At 31.8% G+C, this 22,592-nt stretch overlaps 2 protein-coding genes across 6 annotated transcripts in view; one reads left to right on the top strand and one right to left on the bottom strand.

The window, feature by feature from the left end:
* The first annotated feature begins 363 nt into the window (after positions 1–363).
* Positions 364–9,648, top strand: LOC143237218 (E3 ubiquitin-protein ligase RING2-like). The gene is made up of 2 exons (XM_076476220.1): positions 364–1,543; positions 6,711–9,648. Exons 1-2 carry the CDS (start codon positions 700–702, stop codon positions 6,935–6,937), a joined length of 1,071 nt encoding a protein of 356 aa, XP_076332335.1. The 5' UTR covers positions 364–699; the 3' UTR covers positions 6,938–9,648.
* Positions 9,649–17,529: 7,881 nt separating this feature from the next.
* The window catches only part of LOC143239432 (uncharacterized), a 41,437-nt gene continuing 36,374 nt past the window's right edge, over positions 17,530–22,592 (bottom strand). For 4 of the 5 annotated variants that reach the window (XM_076480476.1, XM_076480474.1, XM_076480472.1 and 1 more), the window contains one exon: positions 17,530–21,178. In XM_076480476.1, coding sequence (XP_076336591.1) covers positions 21,128–21,178 — 51 coding nt within the window. In that variant the 3' untranslated portion in view covers positions 17,530–21,127. The remainder of the gene's footprint in view (positions 21,179–22,592) is intronic. The other variant, XM_076480473.1, reaches the window with a different exon arrangement.

The raw sequence follows: 22,592 nt of genomic DNA on the forward strand, positions 1-22,592 counted from the left end.
TAGTGTTATAATCCCCCAGACTTAGCGGTGAATCATCGGAAGAAATTCTACGAATGACTGTGTTTACATTAAGAGCCAAAATTATCCGATTATAGCACTTAATATTTTACCAGATTTCGATGTGTTACTTTGTAATTTTCACATATTTTTTAATTCGTTTTTGTAATTTTCATATATTTTTTAATTCGTCATTTTATACTCGACGTGTATAAAAAATACACCGAATTTATTTCTTTTGCAGTAAACAGAGTAAATACTTGATATTTATATGAAATATTTTTGAATAAACCATAATTCTTTAGGATTAGTAATTTATTTTTACAATTTTCTCTTGAATTTAAATCACGGCACTAGGGATTCAACCTTTTGTGAAAGGAAACGTTAGTTTCTGTATCTTTGATGTGTTGAAGAGTGTAAAACGTATAGTTACGCTACAGCACTAAGCTTAAAGCTTGTTATAAATAGTAATTCATTGAATTATATACTTTTTATTATCATATCATCTGTGCCATATTATATTATTAAGTATCGTGACGTAGGTATAAAATATTATTATAGGCTTAAAGCTTTATTATTGAATACGAAGAAGCTGTGTTGTTTCATTCTTTGAAAGTATCGCATAATAGGTTTTAAGGAGCAGTTACATCTAACAAGTTACGTAATATTAGTAATTACTCTTGTGTATGACTGTGAGAGAAAATGGCTTTAGATACCCAGACCACGAACAGGACATGGGAATTAAGCTTATATGAACTTAACAGAACATCACAAGAAGTCATTACAGACAACACAGAAATAGCAGTTTCTCCAAGAAGTTTGCACAGTGAACTTATGTGCCCAATATGTCTTGATATGTTGAAGAATACGATGACTACGAAAGAATGCCTTCATCGGTTTTGCCAAGAATGCATCATAACAGCACTGAGGAGTGGAAATAAAGAATGTCCAACCTGTCGTAAAAAACTAGTATCTAAACGTTCGTTACGTCCTGATCCTAATTTTGATATGTTAATTTCAAAAATTTATCCAAGTAGAGAAGAATATGAAGCCCATCAAGAACGTGTACTGGCGAAATTGAATAAAACAGCCCTTGCACATAGCATTGAAGAAGGAATGAGGATTCAGCAAATGAATCGAGGACAAAGAGTAAAAAAAAGTGCTCCAGAAGAAAATATTAATGGTCATAGTATTTCAAATTCCATTGCAGGTACCACAACAGGTAGCTTAAGTGCTAGACAAACACCAACACCTGGTAGCTCTAGTGATACAGCAAATGGAAATCCTCGGAAAAAAACATGTGCCCAGTCAGAAGTGGAAAATGAATCGGGTGGATCTGAGGTAGAACAAGAAACAATGAGCAATGGGATACAACTGCCAGAATCTAGTGAAACTGTAGGAATAGGTAATGACATTGATTCAGAAACATCTGAAAACCCACAGAATGAAATTGAACTTGTATTTAAGCCTCACCCAAATGAACTAGGAGAAACTGAACCAAACCTGACACAAGTACGATACATCAAAACCACAGCAAATGCTACAGGTAAACATGAGTCGGTGAGAGTTAAAATGGCAACTTATTAAGCTGAATTTTGCTGGATTAAATCTTAGGTGTAAACTGTAATCACAGCTGGATGATAATACAGTCCTACTACCTATTATAAATTAATTTAAATTTGCCACTTATTTAACCCACATTCTAGTGATCAGAACACTTATTGAACAAATATTATCCATAAATAGTTTAGAATATTGCAACTCAATTTTTGTTTATACTATCATAAAATTTTGTTAGAATTAGATGAGGTTAGATTCAAGAGTATAATATAAAAATTCAGTGAATTAATATGAAATTATAATTTATCAGAAGAATAGTGATCCCATAAGTTGGTTGTTCACCAAAAATTAACTACACTTGTGATATAAAAAAACAAAGGATCAAAAGATTGCTTAGGTCTAATGAAGGCGAAGGGTTTCAAGATTTAAGGTTCTTTAAAATGAAATACAAGACATTCTTTGACTTTAAAATATGTTCAAATAAAACTATTTTCATAGGCCAAAACAAAAGAGAAACATTTTAGATAAGAGAACTAACCATCTCTGAGGACCAGGTGGTTAAAGCATTCGACTTGTAATCTGAGGATTACGGGTTTGAATCCCCATCGCACCAAACATACTCGCACTTTCAGCCGTGGGGGCATTATAATGTGATAGTCAATTCCACTATTCATTGATAAAAGAGTAGCCCAAGAGTTGGTAGTGGGTGGTGATGACTAGCTGCTTCCCTATTATTTTACACTGCTAAATTATGGATGGCTAGTGAAGAGAGCCTTTGAGTAGCTTTGCATGAAATTCAAAACAAACCATCTCTGAGTAAAAAATACAAAAAAAAACAATCTTTTGGACTTCATGAATATGGATTATTGATTAATGCCTGTAAATGAAATGCAAATGTCACAAAAATTCAAGTGAAATGAATGTAGTATTTGAAATTGTTCATTATGAAAAAAATATTTAAGAAAACACTTTAAATGAATTATTAAAACTAAATTTTTCCTTAACTTGCAGCTTTCAGTGGCTGTTTACCATGTTACTGCATTTAAAAGAAAATGTCAAGCAATAAGCTTTCCCACTGGTTAAAATTGTAGACATTACTATTTACAGCCAATAATGAGTCCTTCATAATTGCAATGGGTGAAATTGGGAGTGGAAATATGTAACACAGGTGTATAAATTTGGTAGTGTACTTGCACAAGCATCCAATATTGATGCTACAATGCCAAATTTTACACCAATTATAATTACTTTAGAGTTTTGCCATCGTGATGTAAGGTACTTCTGTAGTGCAGTATTTTTCTTACTCATCTTGGGTTATATTGTTTTTGTTTGCTTGTTTTTTCCAAAAACGTCTTAGCACTGAAATGCAGTAAGATAACTGACTCATACATTTCTGCCATTAAATAGCAAGACCTTGTAAGAAGTTATACTGTCATCAAAGAAATGTGTGAGAATATCTAATATTACACATCAGTGTGATTTACATAATAATGGACCTTGGTTAAATGGAGTGAAAAAATGTATTAAAAAATCAGTTTTTTTAAACTTCTATTTAAATCTTTGGTTGTTTTTCATAGTAACCACAATACTTATGTAATAGTCCAAGTGGAATACAGATGAGCATCAACATGTCATTGGTTTCTTTCCATGCAATAACTTTTCTTTCTTCATTTCAAAGGCTGGGATCTGCAAGACTCCTCAACTAAGGTGTTAAAAGAGGGGTTGAAACCAAAGGAGTTTGAAACATTGCATTTTAATAATGTCTTTTAAAGCTACTGTGTTAATTATGATATATGTACTGTTATTATCTAGCTATCATATTTACATGTTATTGACTGTTAAGGTACTATAATTATTTTTCACATAGAAATATTTTTTTTGTTATTTGAAGAAGTATTTGACAGTAGATATTAATATGAAAACAACAGTAGGTATTTCAATATGCCCATAGCATTCAGAATCCTCTTTAAAGGTTTTTAACATATTTTTTTTATTTAAATGATTGAGATGCATTAGTAACCAGTAATTTATAAAGATTTAAACTGTGACTGTAAAAGCATTCACAAGTTACTGCATGCACATATTATTATTTGTCTTTAAACATTTCAGGTTGCACCTCATTACAGGATCTTTCACGTTTTGAGCTTTTGCTCAACAAGCATCTTTCACACTTCAATAGTATTTAAGAATTATTGTATTCACCACTAATCAGAGTTTACGTACAAAGAGCTTTCACCTTCAACAATAAAACCAATATACAATGTTTCTGAAAACCTTCCACATGATGCCCATGAGATGCTTCTAAAATTAAGAAACTGGAGAAGGACATGACAAGCATTTTCACAGTTCATCAAATTTAGTGAATAACTGGGATACTTTTAATTATTAGAGACTGGTAAAAAGATTTAAAACTACCAAAAGAAGAATGAAGGAAGTTAGAAACTTACACTGGGTTAACTATGTTTGGAAGTTTAAATCCACATAATGGTGAGGGAGCTTGTGAAATTAGAAATACATACATTTGTAGGATAGCTAGAGCAACAAGGAGTTTGAAAGTATTGAGTTTAGGATGTAAGTACCAGTTTTAAAGATAAGTTTCATAGGTTTTCCAAACACAGTAGATTCAAAATTATGCTTAATGGTTGTTATTCTAATGTTAGTAGTAGTCGGAACAAAATGGATGAGTTCAGGGCACTAGTTGAATAATGGAAATTTTGAAAACTTGATCAGGTTTGTGAATATCAGTAATAAACATTTTGAAATTCTGGGTTACAAGCTGTTTAAATTTGGTAGACTTATTTTTTACAAAAAGAGGTGGGATAGAGCAACTATTTATGTAAGGAATAAAATGTAGCCTGTTGGGATTAAAGGCTGCAAACAACTGGTTGCTGAGAAACTGAATTAATATAGGTTATGGATCAGGTGTTTCAAGAATGTAAAGTTTTTTAATTAGCAATTTTCATAGGGTACGTGGTTAAACACATGAAGAAACTAAAAGGATGCCATGGTTGTAAGCATGATAACAAGAGGAAATATATGCATAAAATAGATTGGAAGTTATTATTTGTATATGTAAATGTGAAAGAAGTGGTCCACGTATATTCAGGAAATAGGGAAGTGGTGTAAAAAGTGTGTAATAAAAAAAATAATAAGGGAACATTTGTGGTGAAACAGAAAACAAAAAGAAACTTAATGTACAGATGTTACGTGTGTATGAGCAATCAAAGTAGTATTGGTATTATTTGAAGTATGAAAGGGCTTTGAGTAGAGGAGAGAGAAACTTTGAGAAAAGTCGTGTCAAGACTTCCTCGCTGGTAAAACAAATAAAACCAGATTTAAGAATCCTAAAATGTTACTCTATTGTAAAAATAGTAATAAAAGTAGTATTCTAAAGTTAACTAAAGGTATAATGATGAAAGCTGAGATTCTATTCAAACACCAAACTTTCAATAGACAAAATGAGGAAGTTAGTGATGTATGGATTTTATTCTCTATGTAATGTTGAGACAGTTTAGTCTGCTATGTGAACATTAGCCAGATCAAGTGATATGTCCACTTACATCTCTATTTTTTTTGGTTCTTTTTTCTTCTAGTTCAATAGCCAGCCCCATGTAACTTTTTTATTTAGCAATAATTGTTTTTTTCTTAATACTTGTTAAATGTTCTGTAAAGAAAGGTCACTGCATGTAATGGTACAAGTTGAGAGTTGTTTGAAAGTAACTAGTTAGAATGATGTACTGAGGGGTTATCTTCTTCCTCTCTTTAAGTAAATACTGAACAATACCCTTTTATATTCTACTGAAGTATCAAGCATGTATCATTTGGTTGTAAAATAACACAGCTCGTCTATACTTTGTACTTATTTATTATTTCATAATATTACAGGAACTATCTGACCTTTACTAAAGTCTCTTCAATTTTGATAGCATCTGATATACAGCTCCAAAATGTGTCTACCCTTTATCATTATATGTGCTTTTCATATAGGCAGTATTTATATAATAACTTGATATAGATAAAAATTTATTATTAGTATAGTGCTCAGAAATAACTTATGGACCATTCTGCACTATACAACATTGTAAGTATTAACTGGTACATCTTTGTTCAAATGAAATGCAAAAATTATTAGACCAGTATTTTTTTTACTCCATTTTTATTTCTTAGTGTTTCAATGAAATTATCTGTGTAAAAACATCTGAAGAAGTAAATATTTTAAGGTGCATAGCATATCTGCATGTTGTCCACACCAGAATTCAACATTTTCCTATGTGTTTTACTGACATCAAAAATTTGTTATTGTATTTCATATTAATTGGAAATAGTTGGTCTTTGTAGTATTAAAAGAATCAATATCTTATATCATATATATGTATATATATTCCTTTTAATTTTCACTAGCTAGTTGAATTTTATCCCAGGTGGGTAGTTTACATAGGTGTGTGTGTGTGTGTGTGCATGTGTGCTAAATATATATCTCTTTTATGTACTCAAGATGAAACATTTGATTTTGCCAACTTAAAATAGATTACAATTGAAACCTGTCATGGTTATTTAGTACTGTGTGTAGTATTTACAAGTAGAGTAATAATATAAAAGAAATTAAATGTTTATATATACTCATTAGTACTCTGATGTTTACATATACTCAATAGTGCTCTATGAATGTTTATATATACTCAGTAATGCTCTATGAATGTTTACATAAACTTAATAGTGCTCTATAAATGTTATGAATTTTAATTTTTATAATTAGATTTTTGTGTGCACTTTTAAATGGGTATTTCATGTGTTTAGGTTTCCCAATTTACTTCACAATTTGATGTGGTCATGTTTTTCTTTGATATTTTCATATGCATATAGATGGTTTATTTTTATCAGTATATGTATTTATATTACAGTTAGTATGTTTGTGTTTTAAAAGGACTTAATTTTTTCATTTGTATACATATAGTTATTACATACAGTGTACTCAACCATATAAGGAGGTAGATGAAAAGAATGTTATAAACATTATAGTCATTACTAATGTATTCATAGATATTACGTACGTGTAAGTTCCTCACAATTGAAATAAAAAAATTATACATTATACTTTTAATTGTATATAAGTAATCTCAATATTGCATTTTTCTTTTTTTTTTTTTTGTTAGTTGATCACTTGTGTAAGTATTTGGCCCTCAGGTTTGCTTTAGACAAACACTACGATGAACATGGTATGCAGTCTCCTCCAGAAAGTTCTCCAGTCATCATCTACATCGCTGTGACACCAGGACATTTCCATCATCTGAGTGGAAACATGAGTCTGGACCAAGTGAATGACAAGTACTGGAAAGTCAACAAGCCACTGGAGATGTACTATTCATTTAGAAAGACGTAAAATCCTTATTTATTTTCAACTGGAAAGTTTTATGCTGTACAAGTTACAAAAGTAATAATTTCATTAGTTGTGCTTGACAGCAAATCAGTATTATCAGATTAAAAAAAAATTATTTAGATCTTAGTTAAGAAGTCTGGAAATTCTTTAGTTTTCCTGTTGGTATCTAGAATGTCTTTTACATTTTATGGACTAAACTACTGATTGCTTGCACAGAGAAGTAACATAAAACAGATATACCTCAATTTTATTGCACCAACACAAATGCCAAATATTCCTAATGCTGATTAGAATACTATTTATTTTCAAGTTAGCTATTTTTCTTTAGAATTTTATAAGTATTTTTTAACTATTTTATTTTAGTACTTTGAAAAAAAAATCATTTGTGATAATGGAAAAGTAAGTATTAGAAGTATAAAAATAAAATAGGTCTAGCTGAAAAATCTATTTCTCAAAATACAAAGTACTATTAATGTGAAAATAGTATTTTACTCAACACTGAGTACATTTCCTATCACAACATAGCCTGATGGTTCAATGCTTCTTATAAATATGTTAGATTTTTTTCATACTCTTGTGGTTCATTTCAAGTGCATACTTTACATGGATTGAAATTTTATTCAACTAAAGAATTTGGAAATTATGTACTTTTATTTTCTCATGAGCATTTTCGTTTCCTTCATTTGGGATGATAATTTGACGACTTTTATGTTTGAATTTAATGTGAATCTTGTAGAAAGTGTATGCTACTGTCTCTGAATAGTATAAATAGAAGCAGGTATATGTGACTTAAGGAGACTGGCATTAGACTTATGAAGAATTTGAGTGAGTAGTAAAATAGTGATAAAATGTTGATTTTCAACATAGTTTTACACAATCTTTGGAAGATGCATCTTGATCTAACAGGCAAATGCAATGATGAACTCCTTCATACAATACTTCATTTCCATTTCACATTTCTCAGAAACTTTCTATTCAGTGATCAGCTGACCAAAAGTGATAGCCAAAATAGAGTTGAGATGCATAATATGCTTAGAAATCAAGCTACCACAATTATCCTCAAAACTGTCTTATAAAAGTCCAGTAACTTCTGTATGATGGTTGTGATATTTGCATATTCTGTCTGGAAACCATTGTTCTGAAGGCATACTTTGGGAGGCAGTCCCTTGATCAGTGTTAAATAAATGCAATTACAAGGATTGGAGTAATTCCACACTCTAGCTGGTATTCTTTGGCTAGTTGAAACTGCTATCCAACTGACTAAAAACATGACTGACTAAATTTATCTTTATGACTCTATAACCTTATATCAAATAGTTGTGTCAGTTCTTTTTTTTTTTTTTTAGTCCACACCATCCTGAATTGTTTGGTACAAAGTTGTATATTTCATCTGAAGCTTAGTTGAGATTTGCAAAAAATGAATTTGATATGTCAACAAAGTACTTCTGATACAACACTGACTTCAAGGTGTAACAAATAATATATGCAACTGATCACAATTAATGAAGAAACCGAGTAAGTTAAAAGTTTTGTCACTTTATATTCCACCATTGAATTAATAACATCACCACCCAGTAACTTTGAGATCTCCAGCTTGCAGTATGCTTTTTTTTTTACTGCAATGGTGATTGTGGTGGCTGCTCCATCCTTTTATAAGTATAAGTAATATAGAAACAATATCGTGCTCTGATGCACTAAATTAATGAATCATTAATACTAAGCATTTCTGCATATCAAATATAATTGTTTTGTGTGGAGTCTGTTATGGTGTGGTATTCAGGGCTCTCGACTCTTGAGCATTACTAGTTCAAATTTTGACAGGAAAGGTCAGTTCTCTTATTGTTTGGTAAAATGTTTCCATCAACGTTTTTTATCACATCAAGAAGACAAATCAGATCTGAAAGGAAATTTTTGATCTGGAATCAGTGCAGCTAAGTAAAACTGGTCATTTCATACTTTTCTTACAATCTATATAAACTAAAGTTTTGGGCTGAGAGAGAGAGCAACTGATATACCAGAAAACTAAGAAGTGAATATTGGTATTTTATGAGATAAAGTAAATAAGAACAAAAGCAAAAACTTGCTCTGTTTTAGTGCATTTATTGTACAAAATGTAAAATTGAGGAAACAAAGCAAGAATTTTTTGGAAACTACTCTAGTATTCCAAAGACAATATTTATGATACAAATATAGAAGAGAGAGTCGACTAGTCTACCAAATGGCGATTGAAGTTTATAAACAAGCCTTATCAACTTTTACCACACAATTACTTCCAACAATTATACTTAAAAAAAAAAACACAAAATGTAGGGAACTTTTTGTTATACTGTATACATTTAATAATACATAAGAATTTTGAAAGGTATCACTTGGTCTTGTAATAAAATGTTTTTCATTTCCCATTACACTTCTCATTTTATGAACATTTATTTGAACTACTGAGTTGTGAACTGTACTTTATGTTTTTAGTAAGTTCTTTGTATAGTAATGTAGTTTATGTGCACATGTATCTGTTGTGGGGTACATATGTGTATGTAATGCATATTAAGTATTTGATACTTTTCTACTGAATAGGAATTAGTCTGAAACTATTTCTACTGCATATATACGTAGAAGACCAGTTTTTGTACAGCCAGAGTAGAGTGGTGTGTTTGTAATTGTTCAATGCTTCTGTAGATCTTGCTATGACAATAAAACAAATGTGTGAACAATTATTCAGTAGTTACTATCTTACTGATTCGAGTATGATTTCTCAGAAAAGGAACTAATTTTTAACAATATAATACATAAATTGCACAACAACGTTAAGATGACTGACAGTGATATTCAGGTTATATTTTCAACATTGGTAAGTATGAATAACATTACGGTAGAATATCCTTCTTCACTACAGGATTGCGATATATGTGGTATTGTTCTTAAAGTTCATTAGATACTGGCCTTAACAAAAAAAGGATAAAACTTTACCTTTGCAAGTTCTTGGACAGTATCACATATGCAGCTAATGTGTTTACTTGGTAATTCATGTAAAACTGAGTTTAACCTTAGAGCAATGGAATAGGCTTAATTGGTAATAGGAGATACGGTCGCAGTACCGATTATGAAGTAATTGTATATCTGTGAGCACTTGAGTTGTGAGACGTAATGAAATAGAGTAGACATAGTATGAAACATGAAATTAAAGTTCTTTGTTAAAACAGACTTAACGTAAAGTGTACACTTGCTTTATTAACAGGGGATGATTGCTTTTGCTTGATCTAGCTTCAACTGATGAGGTTAAATACGGAAACTATACTAACTAAATTTTGCATTTTTAACTTCACAAGAACTGTTGTGTTTACCCACATGAGTACTCATTCTGACAAAGGTAAGGCAGGCTGTAACCTCAGGTTATTACCTGAAATACTATTGAAGGACATTGCTGTTGACATTCTTGCACACAACGTACCTTCTTGAGAACAGCAGAGTAACAAAGATAGCTAGAATGAAGACAGTTTAATGGCTTTCTGAGCTGCGTTATATGAAACCTACATACATACATACATAAATTTACAATAGATACAATAATAAGAAACGAAGACAGAAATACGGTATATTCACATGCTACGCATGTCAAAGAAAACAAAGCAGGGAAAGACAAATCTGGTGTGATACCAGTAAGATATGTTAACTATAAAGTCTTGAATTCCGTTATGTCAAACCTTTTTAACTTTAATTGTTATTTAAATGAATAATTACCTCTCATTTATTGGCCTTTTCCAATCCAAACGTGATCATGAAGCTGGTATATGCATATATGTGTTGACATTCTCATGAATACAAGACTGTAACATTCTAAAACTTAGAAGAAAGGAGATCTAGGGTGATTTATCACCATATAAAAGACCAGACTGGATGTGAAAACAATGTATTCATTAAAGTAGAACAGCATCAAAAACAAAAGGTATTTGTGGTAAGAACCGAGATTATGGGGAGAAGTGAAGTGGGGTTAAAAGTAATAAAAAAACTAAGCTCTGAAATTGACTTTAAACTGGTTAAATGTATTTTAATTAATTGAAATCCCAGTTGCTTAATGTTTAGATTAAAAAGGGACAACAAGTTGCATATCTTTGCTCTTGAACAAGATCTTCCTATTAGCATCAAAATAATTTTCAAAATTCGCTTTGTCCATGTAACCAACCAAACAAATGACGAAGTTCTGAGAATGTTGTTGTATGTTCCACCCAATGTGGCAGTATAAGATAGCTGTGCAACCGCTAATATTAGCTATAATACAACTTCCTTTGAGTGTGAGACGCGTAAGGCGTGCGACTCGTAATCCGAGGGTCGCGCTAAACATGCTCGCTCTCCCAGCCGTGGGGGAGTATAATGTGACGGTCAATCCCACTATTCGTTGGTAAAAGAGTTGGCGGTGGGTGGTGATAAATAGCTGCCTTCCCTCTAGTCTTACACTGCTAAATTAGGGACGGCTAGCACAGATAGCCCTCGAGTAGCTTTGTGCGAAATTCCGAAAACAAACAAACATGGGACGTATAATATCTGTAATTAATTTTTATATGGGATTTATTAGACTTTTGAATAGAATTGTAAGAAATTTGATTTTTATTCTGTACTGAAATTAAATTATATTAAGAGAGAGTGAGATATATGACATCTGCATACCCTAAACCTCCTTTATCCTGGCTTTCTAAGCTCACTTAAATTTGAAGTTAATTCAAATACAATCCGTATAACGGCAAAGAAAAAAACTACAAACAACAACTTGAAATGACTGGACATCAGTGACATATAGCAGCAGTATATGCAAATTATAGTAATACACTCTACAGGTTTTTATACCACACTTATGCTCAGCAAGTGTGACAAACGACTTTCAAAGTTACAACGAATGGAATTTAAATTACTAGCAATTAAATAAAATATTTTCAATAAAACTGGTGTTGAAACAGATTAAAACTCACTAATGCGCTCACTAACGGTAAAGCTAATTTTCACAACACCGATATTACAGTAATTGGTGCATGAATACTCTGAAGACTTCAGTTAAAAACATAAAACCACATAATTAATCAGGACTAGTAACATAAACATGTACAAAATACTGTGCTCAAATTCTTTGCTCCTCGTGATTTAGCCATAAGTGTAAGGGTTTATAACGCTAAGAAATGGGTTTTCAAACCCATGTTGAGAAGAGCATAGATAGCCCACAACAAACACACACGAAACTAAACATAAAATTATTGTTTTCAGTTCATACATATCGTTTAACACCGGACATTGCCTTTAAAAACAGTCTATATGTTACACATTACATGCAACAAATGAATCCCTATAGAACAGATAAAATACACATTAAATGCAATGTGTGTCAGATATCACAAAGTTTTAAGAGATTAGACTTCCATGTTCACTGTGCGTCCACCAAAACTGTATACTTGAACAAAAGATACATACGTATAATTGCAAATATACGTTCCAACGTCTCTTTTCATTTAAGACAGCTGAACGAGGTTTCCAGAATAGTAATGAATTACATACTTTCAGAGAAGATGATGTTTTTTTTCAATTACTTAAGTTGTCCAGGCCAGCTTCTTGGTAACATTAATTTCATGATGTACCTGATAGAAGTTAACACTAACTCTGAACTTTTTTCTTTTGCGACGATTTTTCTTGAGAGAGAGTAACTGCTGAAGCTGCTGTCCTGTTAATGACTTGGATGTGGAAGTAATGTCGCAAGCACTGCCTTTAACTTAAACATTGGTCAGAAGTTCAGAACTGTTGACACCTTTCCTAAGAAAAGACAACGTAGCTATTGTACTGGGATTTGATGCTTTGTTCTGGTCAGTATCACTGATTTAACTTTTTGTGATGGGAAGAAGGCCTTGGATGAACTAATGGTTGTCCTTTATCTCAGCACCTTCTATATAATTGAGCAAAAATGTATTTGTTGGGAGAAAGGCCATTCTGTACATGTTTCAGTCAATTTGCACAATTTGATTAAATATATTTAATAGATATTTAAGCACATTGGGAATGCAGTTTCAATAAAGCATGACTTCATTGTCAGCTGCCAACTCCTCAGTGGCTGTTCATTATGTCATTATGTTCATTATATCATGCCGCTGTCTGTGGGCATTGAAACGTAACACTATCACTAGAGAATTAACTATGCGATACTACAAATGTCCGAGAACATGAAAATAATGAATACATATGTTACTCTTACTCTTTTCTTTCGAATCTCGTAGAAATCAACAGTACCATATGATGTTATTATGAAGGATATTAGAACTTTCATATTGTGTTTTTCAGTTTCTTTCCTAGTTCTCTTCCCAATTTCTATTTTATCTTCATTGCATATATACAACAAGGTGTGTCCCAACTGATATATTTTCCATGACTCCTTTCTTCACTGTACACCCATCTAGACTTGAAGATATAGACATACTCCTATTCCCCTCATAATATACTTATAGTTTTTGAAGGGGAAAAATTTGCCTAAAAAAAAAAAACTCTTCCACAAAGGAAGAGTTATGATAACACGATCAGATTATTAACAAGGACTTCACCATCTGGTTAACACATAAAATGTGTTCATACCATAAATAATTTAAGGCCACCATCAGAGTTTACAAATGTGTATTTGCATTTGCGTCTATGGGAGCTGCTGTCGATGAATTTTCTTCTCCTGGGGTTTATGGTTTCCGAATTCATGGACAAATTTATCATACTATTTCCCACGTATATCCGTAAAACAAAAGTGTAGGACAATTTTACCAGCTTTATGTATTTGATTCAAGTGAGGTTATAAAATGACGAAAGAATTAGGAATCTAACCAATGATGCATTATGAATTTGATGCAAACTGTTGACCAAGTGTATGCCAGAAGTTATAAGACTTTAATATAAGTAAAACAAGAGAACAATCAAAGAGCTATTCAGGAATATCGTCCTATACATGGGTTTTCAAAGACATAGAAACAATGATCGTAGGGGGTTTAGTTTGCCTACAGTGAATGAAGTCTCAGTAATTTCCACTAACGACAACAGCGAGCTTCCTTTAAAACGAGACATCAAAGTTTATCCCAAAGTTGGAGGAAATCCTGTGTTGCCTTTCGATATTTTGAGCCTACACTTGGATCCAATGTTTATCTCTCCTGTTCCCTTATGGTGAAACATGATGAAAGCCAAATATGATAACAGAAAGATCTAAGGGCCGATCATGAAACAAAATTATAATGTTTCAGTTCAAAATTTACCAACTGACTGTCAGACCAAATATTTTCAATCTGATTCATCATGAAGGTAAATTGATACAACACTATGTAGTTGATTCATATCTTTAAGTTGAAGCTAATAATTAGAATTTCATCTGCTTCAAATAAAACCAATCTTGAGTTGAACAATATCAAAGACTCATGAATCATCTCGAAAATCAGTCTAAAGAGTTTGGACTTCCAGTTAGACGTATGATGATTCTGCCTTCGACTTTTCAAGGCTCACCACGCAACACGAAAGAAAGATATCACGATGTGATACCAATTATTGAACATTATGGTTGACCTGATATTTTTTATCACTGTGATCTGCAATTAAGTTTTGCTAAAAACCACAGAAAATCTTTGTAATGATCAAACTGCTTCTGATGGACCAGACTTAGTTGCCAGTCTTCAACATAAAGCTTAAGAATTGATAAATAACACAACCCGAGTATACACTATAGAATTTCAAAAATAGTCTTCCATACTGTCAAATGTTAATAATTTCTAATTAGGGATGCAACATTTAAACAATGGAGTAGATCAATAAGTTCATTGGTGCAGAAGTTTTAGATCCTCATTTGGAACCATGTTTATTTAAACAGTGACTCACCACATGATTCTTGAGCCATGTGGAACTTTGAATCAAATATCACGATGTATGGAGAATAATTTATACAGTATAACCTTCCCGTAATAGTTTCAAGTTTCATGAGTTAAGTGTAAATGCATATACAGCGAAGGGAAGGGTTACCTGTGACGATTGGTGGAAAATCGCTTTGTATTACCTTATAACAGGCTTTATCTTGCTCATATATAATGTTTGCATTTCTATAAAATGAAGTATACATACAAATACGTTTATAAAAGATATGGTAAAGTAAACATAGCCATTAACACTAAAACTTTGCAACACCATTCTCACGATGAAATCGGTAATTATTTGAGGGCTCGCTTTGTCTCTGCTCCTGAAGCTATGTGACGTTTATAAGAGTACAAGATGCATGACATATAACATGTTATCATCAGAAGCCAGCTCATCTTCATTCACGACAAAAAGCTTACTTTTTGCCACATAAGCAAAGGAAAGAGCTGCAAATAAGCCTACCAAGATGGCAAGATGGACTCTCTTAAACTAACGTAATTCTTCTGCTGAGTTTCCTCTACTGTCATATTTCATATCATTATGTTTGTATCTCTTAAGTTATTTGCTTGGATAAATGTCAACAAGGAGAAAATTCTATTATTCCACGAATTTACTCAGTTGATCCAAAAACTGGTGAAATATTTTACCTGTGCTTTTTGTTAGTGCACGTTCGAGGAGCCAGATCTTTTGAAGATGTGCGAAGAGTCAACAGTGTTAACTACAGGAGTGAAAAACTGCCATCAGAAGAAACTTAATTTAATATGATGGCGAGTGGGTTTATTCTTTGGAGGAAGTAGCAGCGATTTAAAAGCTTGCACAAATTAGACAAACATATGCATTTATCTCTGTTGTTTTGTAATCCCGAACAGCCAGAAGTTCTACGGAAACATTTCAAGGTAGACATGATTATGGATTATTTGTGAAGCATGTTTGTATTTTTCTTAGAGCAAAGACACATCGAGCTATCTGCTGTGTCCAAAGAGAAGACTGGACCCCTAATTTTAGCATTGCAAGTTCGAAGACTTAACGCTGACCCATCGAGGGACTATTGCCAAAACAATTCCGAACAATTAACGAATACAAAAGCTTTGTTTGATATTGAAAATTGTTTGTCAGTATATTATCTGAGTTGTAGACTTCTATTAGACATTATTTTAATCATCTTCATCTCATCCAAGAGCAAATCGAAGTTAATGCAAGAATTTCAATTTTAAGTGAAATACAGAGAAAATATTTTGACCAAGGTTGCTTGCTGTTAATGATGCATCACGTACACAAAGATGATTCTATTAAGATGAATCAGAAAGCTCATGAAAAACATTCTATACAATACTTTAATAAGCTTTATTCTTCGTCGAGAGGCGGTTTTACCATTTACAACAGCTGATATGGCTGCTGTGTTATTGAAAGAAGAAAGAACTCTTCACAGTGCATTTAAAAAACCGGTTCAGTAACTCGAGACTTCCATCTCCTCAATGTGGTTACGATCGTAAAATGATACTCAAATTAAATCTCCTAAGCTCATCGTAATAAATTAAGCATCTGTGATGATAAAAGATACCCCTCGTTGCACCAATGTTCTTTGGAAAGAAATAATGCAAATAAGTTTATATCCGGTAGAAAAGTTTTACTTTTATGTGAAAACACTTCCAGTTGTACCTAAAGATTCTAAAACTCACAACACTGTGGAACTGCTTCCATCAATTGTACCTTACACAAAATATCCGAACAGAGAAAGAACATGATCTGTTATTTATGGCGAGCAAGTTAATATTAATAACATTGAGGTTTTTCCCAAGTATATCATTTTATCCACAAAGGATAATATAGAAATTAGTCTGAATAGTGCAATTTTAAATCTTATTCATTGTAAAAATAAGGCTTTCCTCGAGTTTTTAAATTCCCAGTTTATATTAAGAATGCCTACTCATGAACTGATTTTAAGAGTTGAATGTATCATTATTACACTCCTAAGTAAGTTTGGCTAAGCATGGCCAAGTGGTTAGGGCGATCGACTCGTAATCTGAGGATCACGGGTTTGAATTCCCGTCATGCCAAACACATTTTCAGCCATGGGAGCATTGTAAAATGACGATCAATCCCACTATCCGTTGGTAAAAGAGTAGCACAAAAGTTGACGGCATGTGGCGATGACGAGGTGTCTTCCATTTAGTCTTACACTTCTAAATTAGGGACGGCTAGCGCAGATAGCCCTCATGAAGCTTTGCGCGAAGTTCAAAAAACAAACGAAAACAAAACAAACCTAAGTTAAGTTGGACCCTAAAAAAGGATTGTGCAACAGGTTTCGCTTTATATTGATATTTTTATATGAAAACGTTATTAATGCAGAAATATTAACAGGCACAAAACAAGGACACAGTCTTTATTCCCAGCACTGATCTCGATCTTTTCCAGATGCACGTTAAAAAAAAAAAGGCAAACATTATTAATTTGCAGTTCCAAGGGAAACTGAAAAAATATTTATGATATTTTCACTATCAGTATTGTGTATAAAGAAATATTATAAAACAAAAGTAAAACTTTTAGTATAAATAAACTTGTTGTTAATTAATTTATAGTAATTTTTACAGACTCTTCTTAACACCCGCCATTTTTGACGGGTTATACACTAGTAATAATATCATAGTATTTTATAAGTAGTACCTACACACAACATTATTTATGGAGGGCTTTATGAGAATGGCGTCATATCAGTAGTCCTTTATGTGTTTAAGTCTCATACCACTGACTGAAAGGCCTGTTTAATTTGTAAGAAATACTGCTTTTACCATTGTGTATTTCATTTATTCGGAGAAATAGTCAGACAAGGCTTTCCCACCAAAGCAATACCAGTTTCGACAAAACAAAGATACTTTACTGAGACCTACAAAATAACATTACGTAAAGTTAATTGAAATTTCTGATACATCGAATGTATTTTCTTAAATGGATCTAAGTGTAGTTTGTAAAATAATTATTTCAGATAATTCATTTTTAATTTAAACAGGTGACTTCACTCGTCAATACATCAAAAATAGTAGAAATATTTCACATATAAACAGAAGTTTTAAACATTGTTTTTACTAACACCAAAACTTAATTTGAATAATTGATATATTAAGCTATAAATATAACACAATCAGGATAATCTGTAAATTCTGTAACAAATATGTCACTTAATAATTATTAATTTTTATTTTTACGAATGTGTAAAAATAATAATAAAAGGATTATTCAAGCATGTTACTTATGTTCGTTCAAAATCATTTTGTGCATCGTATCTTGTTAATAGATATAAAGTTTAATAAGGTCTTCTTTCCAATGTTGATGTTGCTTCAGATCTGTACAAATGAATAATCTCTTATCTTAGCATCAATAGAATTGATAAAAAAACTGAAGAATAAATAGTTTTTTTCTTTTAAGAATGGGAATATTTCTAGTTCTTTTGTATTTCTATAACCAAACTGAAAGCTTTTCTGCTGTTTTTATTTTAGTTTTATGATACCATTTCTTTCTCTCTCTTTCTGATTTGTAGTAAACATCTATACTTTATACACTCTATAATCTAATCTAAAGCAACGAGGGTTTTTAATCTAAGCTCTACTATTTTTGTTAACTATTACACGAAATAGTGTAGGATTTTACTTTGCCGTATGTTTATGAAAGCACACACTATATGTGAGAACCGGTCAACAAAATTACAAAGTATTTTCACCTATCACTCATAGAAAATAATTTCTATTTCGTACTTTATGATTTTCGTTTCAGAGAAACAACCTTCAGTAGAAAGCACAAATACAACATTATCTAATCAAACTGTGAGGTGGCACAGACTGGGTGTGGCAGGATGGCGGATGCGTGGGTTCAATATAGCACCTGCTATATCAAGATGTATATATATATATATATAGGTGGATCAGTTATGTCAACTCATCTACAAATGTGCCAAGAAAAATAGATTGGAGAAACAACTTATGTTGTACATGTCAGTATTAATGAACATTTCAGAGGAGACTTTAGAAAAAAGATACTACAAATGAAGCCATCACAAAAAAACACTATTTGTCAGTATCAAACCCTATGTTGTGATTCGCTAAATAAGATATTTTGTCCCACATAACTTTAACCTGCGACATATCATTATACGTTAATTATTTTACTATAAGAATTATTTTTGCATACTTCATTATTTGTTGTAATCAATAAACATTGGACATCCTTGAAGACGTAATGTTGGTTTTAAATAAAACAGTTTCCCTGTAGTTTACTGTTATTCTTTACTTCACATAGCTAACCAATATTATCAATTAATAAGCTTAACTAAACAGATACAAACGTAATCAATTTGATATTGAGATGACGTTCTAAAAAGAAAGAGAAACCAAAGAAAAAGAGTTTTTTTTTCTTTTAAAATGAAAGGTTATGATGGTACGGAATTGAAAGTTATTCGAATTACAACAAGTTATATGACAGGGGCTTTAAAATAATTGTATTTATTTCTGACCATTATCAATAGATGGAATACGTTTCAACAACTGTAATTTAATCGTAAAAATCTTACAATTAAATCATCATATTGTAATATATTACCCATTCTATAAAGTGATAAAACAAAAAGCACAAAGCCACACTTTTAAAGCTTGTATAAAGGGACATTTCTTTGTAAATTTATTATGTCAAAGCAGAAAACTATCCTTTGAGCAATCAGTACTACAAAATAAATAACTTGAATAGCTAATTATTACTATATAATCCTTAGTTTGTTTTCCAAAGCAACTGGATATTTTTTTCCGCCAACAGAAATAAAACTTAATCATGAATATTCATGCAAAGGCAGATAATTAACAAACATATCTCAGTATTGGATTAAGTTATCTTATTCCTTGTTAAAGAATGTGAATTTAAACACAAGATTTATTATATACTTTATATCTTTCTCTCAGGTTCGCCTAGTGAAAATACACAAACGTATAAAAAAGGTATTTATTATTACCACCCCTATACTGTTGGCTAAAAGTGCTCATTAATATGATGAAATTAACTTTTTTTTTTTTTGCAAAATTTTCGTAGTGGTGGGGAGAGGCGTACTATAAAGAATGAAAATAATGTACTTACACAATTTGTTTCATAAATAAAGGCGAAGGAACAGGGATTGGGTGAGAGGCAGAGAAATGCCATACTCCCCCCCCCCCACCCAAAGTTACGTCTAATACGTAATAAACCTATTAATAATTGTAAGGTTGTCATACAATTCTCTTTTTCATGTCTGGAAGTTATAATCTTATATTTCCATAGAATTATTATGTTCAGGTCACGTATGCGCTTTAGCTCCACCAGGTAGTGGGTTATGTCACAAACGCAGTCAGATTTGAAACTAAGTTATGACAATGAAGATAAGCTTAAACTAGTATTGACATCATTATATGAGAATGACGTCATATCAGTAGTTCTTTATGTGTTCAAGTCTCATATCACAAGCTGAAAGGCCTGTTCAATTCATAAGAAATTCTGCTTTTAACCATTGGATATTTCACTTATTCGGGGAAACAGTCAGAGAAAACTTTCCCATCAATGTAATACCAGTTTCGACAAAACCTACAAAATATCAGTATGTAAATTTAATTAAAATTTCTGACACAACGAATATATTTCCTTAAATGAGATTTAAGTGTAAATTCATTATAACGAGAAACCCACTTGAAGCAAAAATGTATTCTCAGGACGGGTGGTATGGAAATAAACATTTTAATTAAAGAACAACATTTCGACCTCCTTATCTTCAGATTAACAACATTTCGACCTCCTTATCTTCAGATTAACAAAGAAGGTCGAGACATTGATTTGCCAAGTGTAAATTACTGACTTAAAGGTGTGTTTTCAAGCACTGTTTTATGATTCTAGTTTCTATGAATTGCAAAAGTAATCGTAACACAAAGATAATATCTTATTTAAAATATTCTGTAGCTCAAAACTGCATTCTATGAGAAAAGGCAGATCAGTGACTATTTGCTTTGGTGTAGAACATAGAAATTTGATTGTTTTTTGTCATTCGAGGTAGACCATATAGAAATTATGTTGTTTTTTTTTTAAGTTAACTAATCCTTATAAATAATGCCAGGTATACTGGCAGATTATTTATAGGCTTGTTTCATTTTTACACCCATTTAATTGACTGGAATAATCTTTACAATGTTTTCCTTCTGCTATAAAAGGTTCGTTCTATGGTTGCTTTGAAATACCATTTGCTAGATTGGAAAAGAAAGGCATAATCGATGATTGATTTGAAGTCTAATGCCAGCTTACCTCTTCTGTCTTAATGAGCAATCTCGTTCTGTCGGGCTGTATGATAAAAATACACACAAAAAAATTAGACAAGTATATACATTCGACAACAGGAATTTCATATACATGTAGCTGAAACATTGGCCTGAAAAAATCATATGCACTGCACGTAAATAATAATTTATGGCTAATATAATGAATTTAAGTAATAAGAGAAAACAAAAGATAATTTTTACTTTTCTGTGCCCAAATAATTTATTGTTACTATTACGAATTTGTATTATTCTTATATCAAATTACTGAGAGCTTTTGATATAAAACTTCCATCAAGATGAAACTACTGGCAATCGCAAAGGGATTAAAGAAAGCGAGTTTTCGGGATTTTTTTATGTCCACTCATTCTAGATGTGGATATCAAATTACATAAGACATTTCTCTCTGTTTGCGATTAAGAACAAAGTTATATAATGGGCTGTTTGTACTCTGTCTCAGACTTGATTCTTAGCCACGGGGAGTGGGGGTAGTAGTTCTTATGCAAAAATGGTTTACCAATAAATGTTAATAATAAAATGCTTCGTGGCTATTCTATTTTAGTAAGTAAAGTTATTAAACCATCAATATACGGAGTTCCCAAATACCAACTAGTTATACTTTTAACACATGTTGGTAAAAGGTATGGCTAAGAACTTATAACTCTAGGAACTGGGTTTCGATACTCGTGGTGGCCAGAATACAGAGAGTCCCCTGTTTAGCTTTGTGTTTAACTACAAACAAACTAAATGAAAGTTAATAAATATTTCCTGAGTCTAATAAAAAAAATCAGTAACTAATCATATTTCATAGGGTATATCTCAAATGGAGTCGAGATATGTTTTAACAGGTGATTGCCACTTATAAAATGTTTTCTATTTAAGGTTAGTATTATTTCTAGGACAATATAAAATGTTTATAAATTTATTTCTCGTTGTAGTCATGTCAGCATGGTTCTATAGGTTACACAAAAAGAAAAGTGTTAATTCTCGAACGTTAAGGAATTCGGATAAATACGTATACCAGAATATGCTCTACCCAAGTAAGTGTAATATACTCGTTTACCCTAATCAAGGTATTTAAGGCTTTAAGATATTAATAAAGGCCAATGGTAATCAAAGTATGTAAGAGAGCGAGCTTACTAATACATAATCTGAAGTCAAATATTAACCAAATAAGATCCACCGTTACGTTACTCTTGATTCTATAACTACAACAGTTATGTTATGCAGTTTAATACCAAATTAGCAACCTAATACCTAATTAGTTGCTAATTAGCAATTAGCAACTGCCTAGTGCAGATATGAATAACCAAATACTCGTGTAATTTACCGAAGGATGCGCAATGAAGAGAACAAGTAATTCAAAGGACAATAAACCTTGTGGTTCACAACTTTTGATCCTACTTTTTAACTTAAAAGGAGACGTGTGACAGTTTACT

The sequence above is a fragment of the Tachypleus tridentatus genome, chromosome 13 (genome assembly GCF_004210375.1).
Source record: "Tachypleus tridentatus isolate NWPU-2018 chromosome 13, ASM421037v1, whole genome shotgun sequence".
In the NCBI taxonomy this organism is placed as follows: Eukaryota; Metazoa; Arthropoda; class Merostomata; order Xiphosura; family Limulidae; genus Tachypleus; species Tachypleus tridentatus.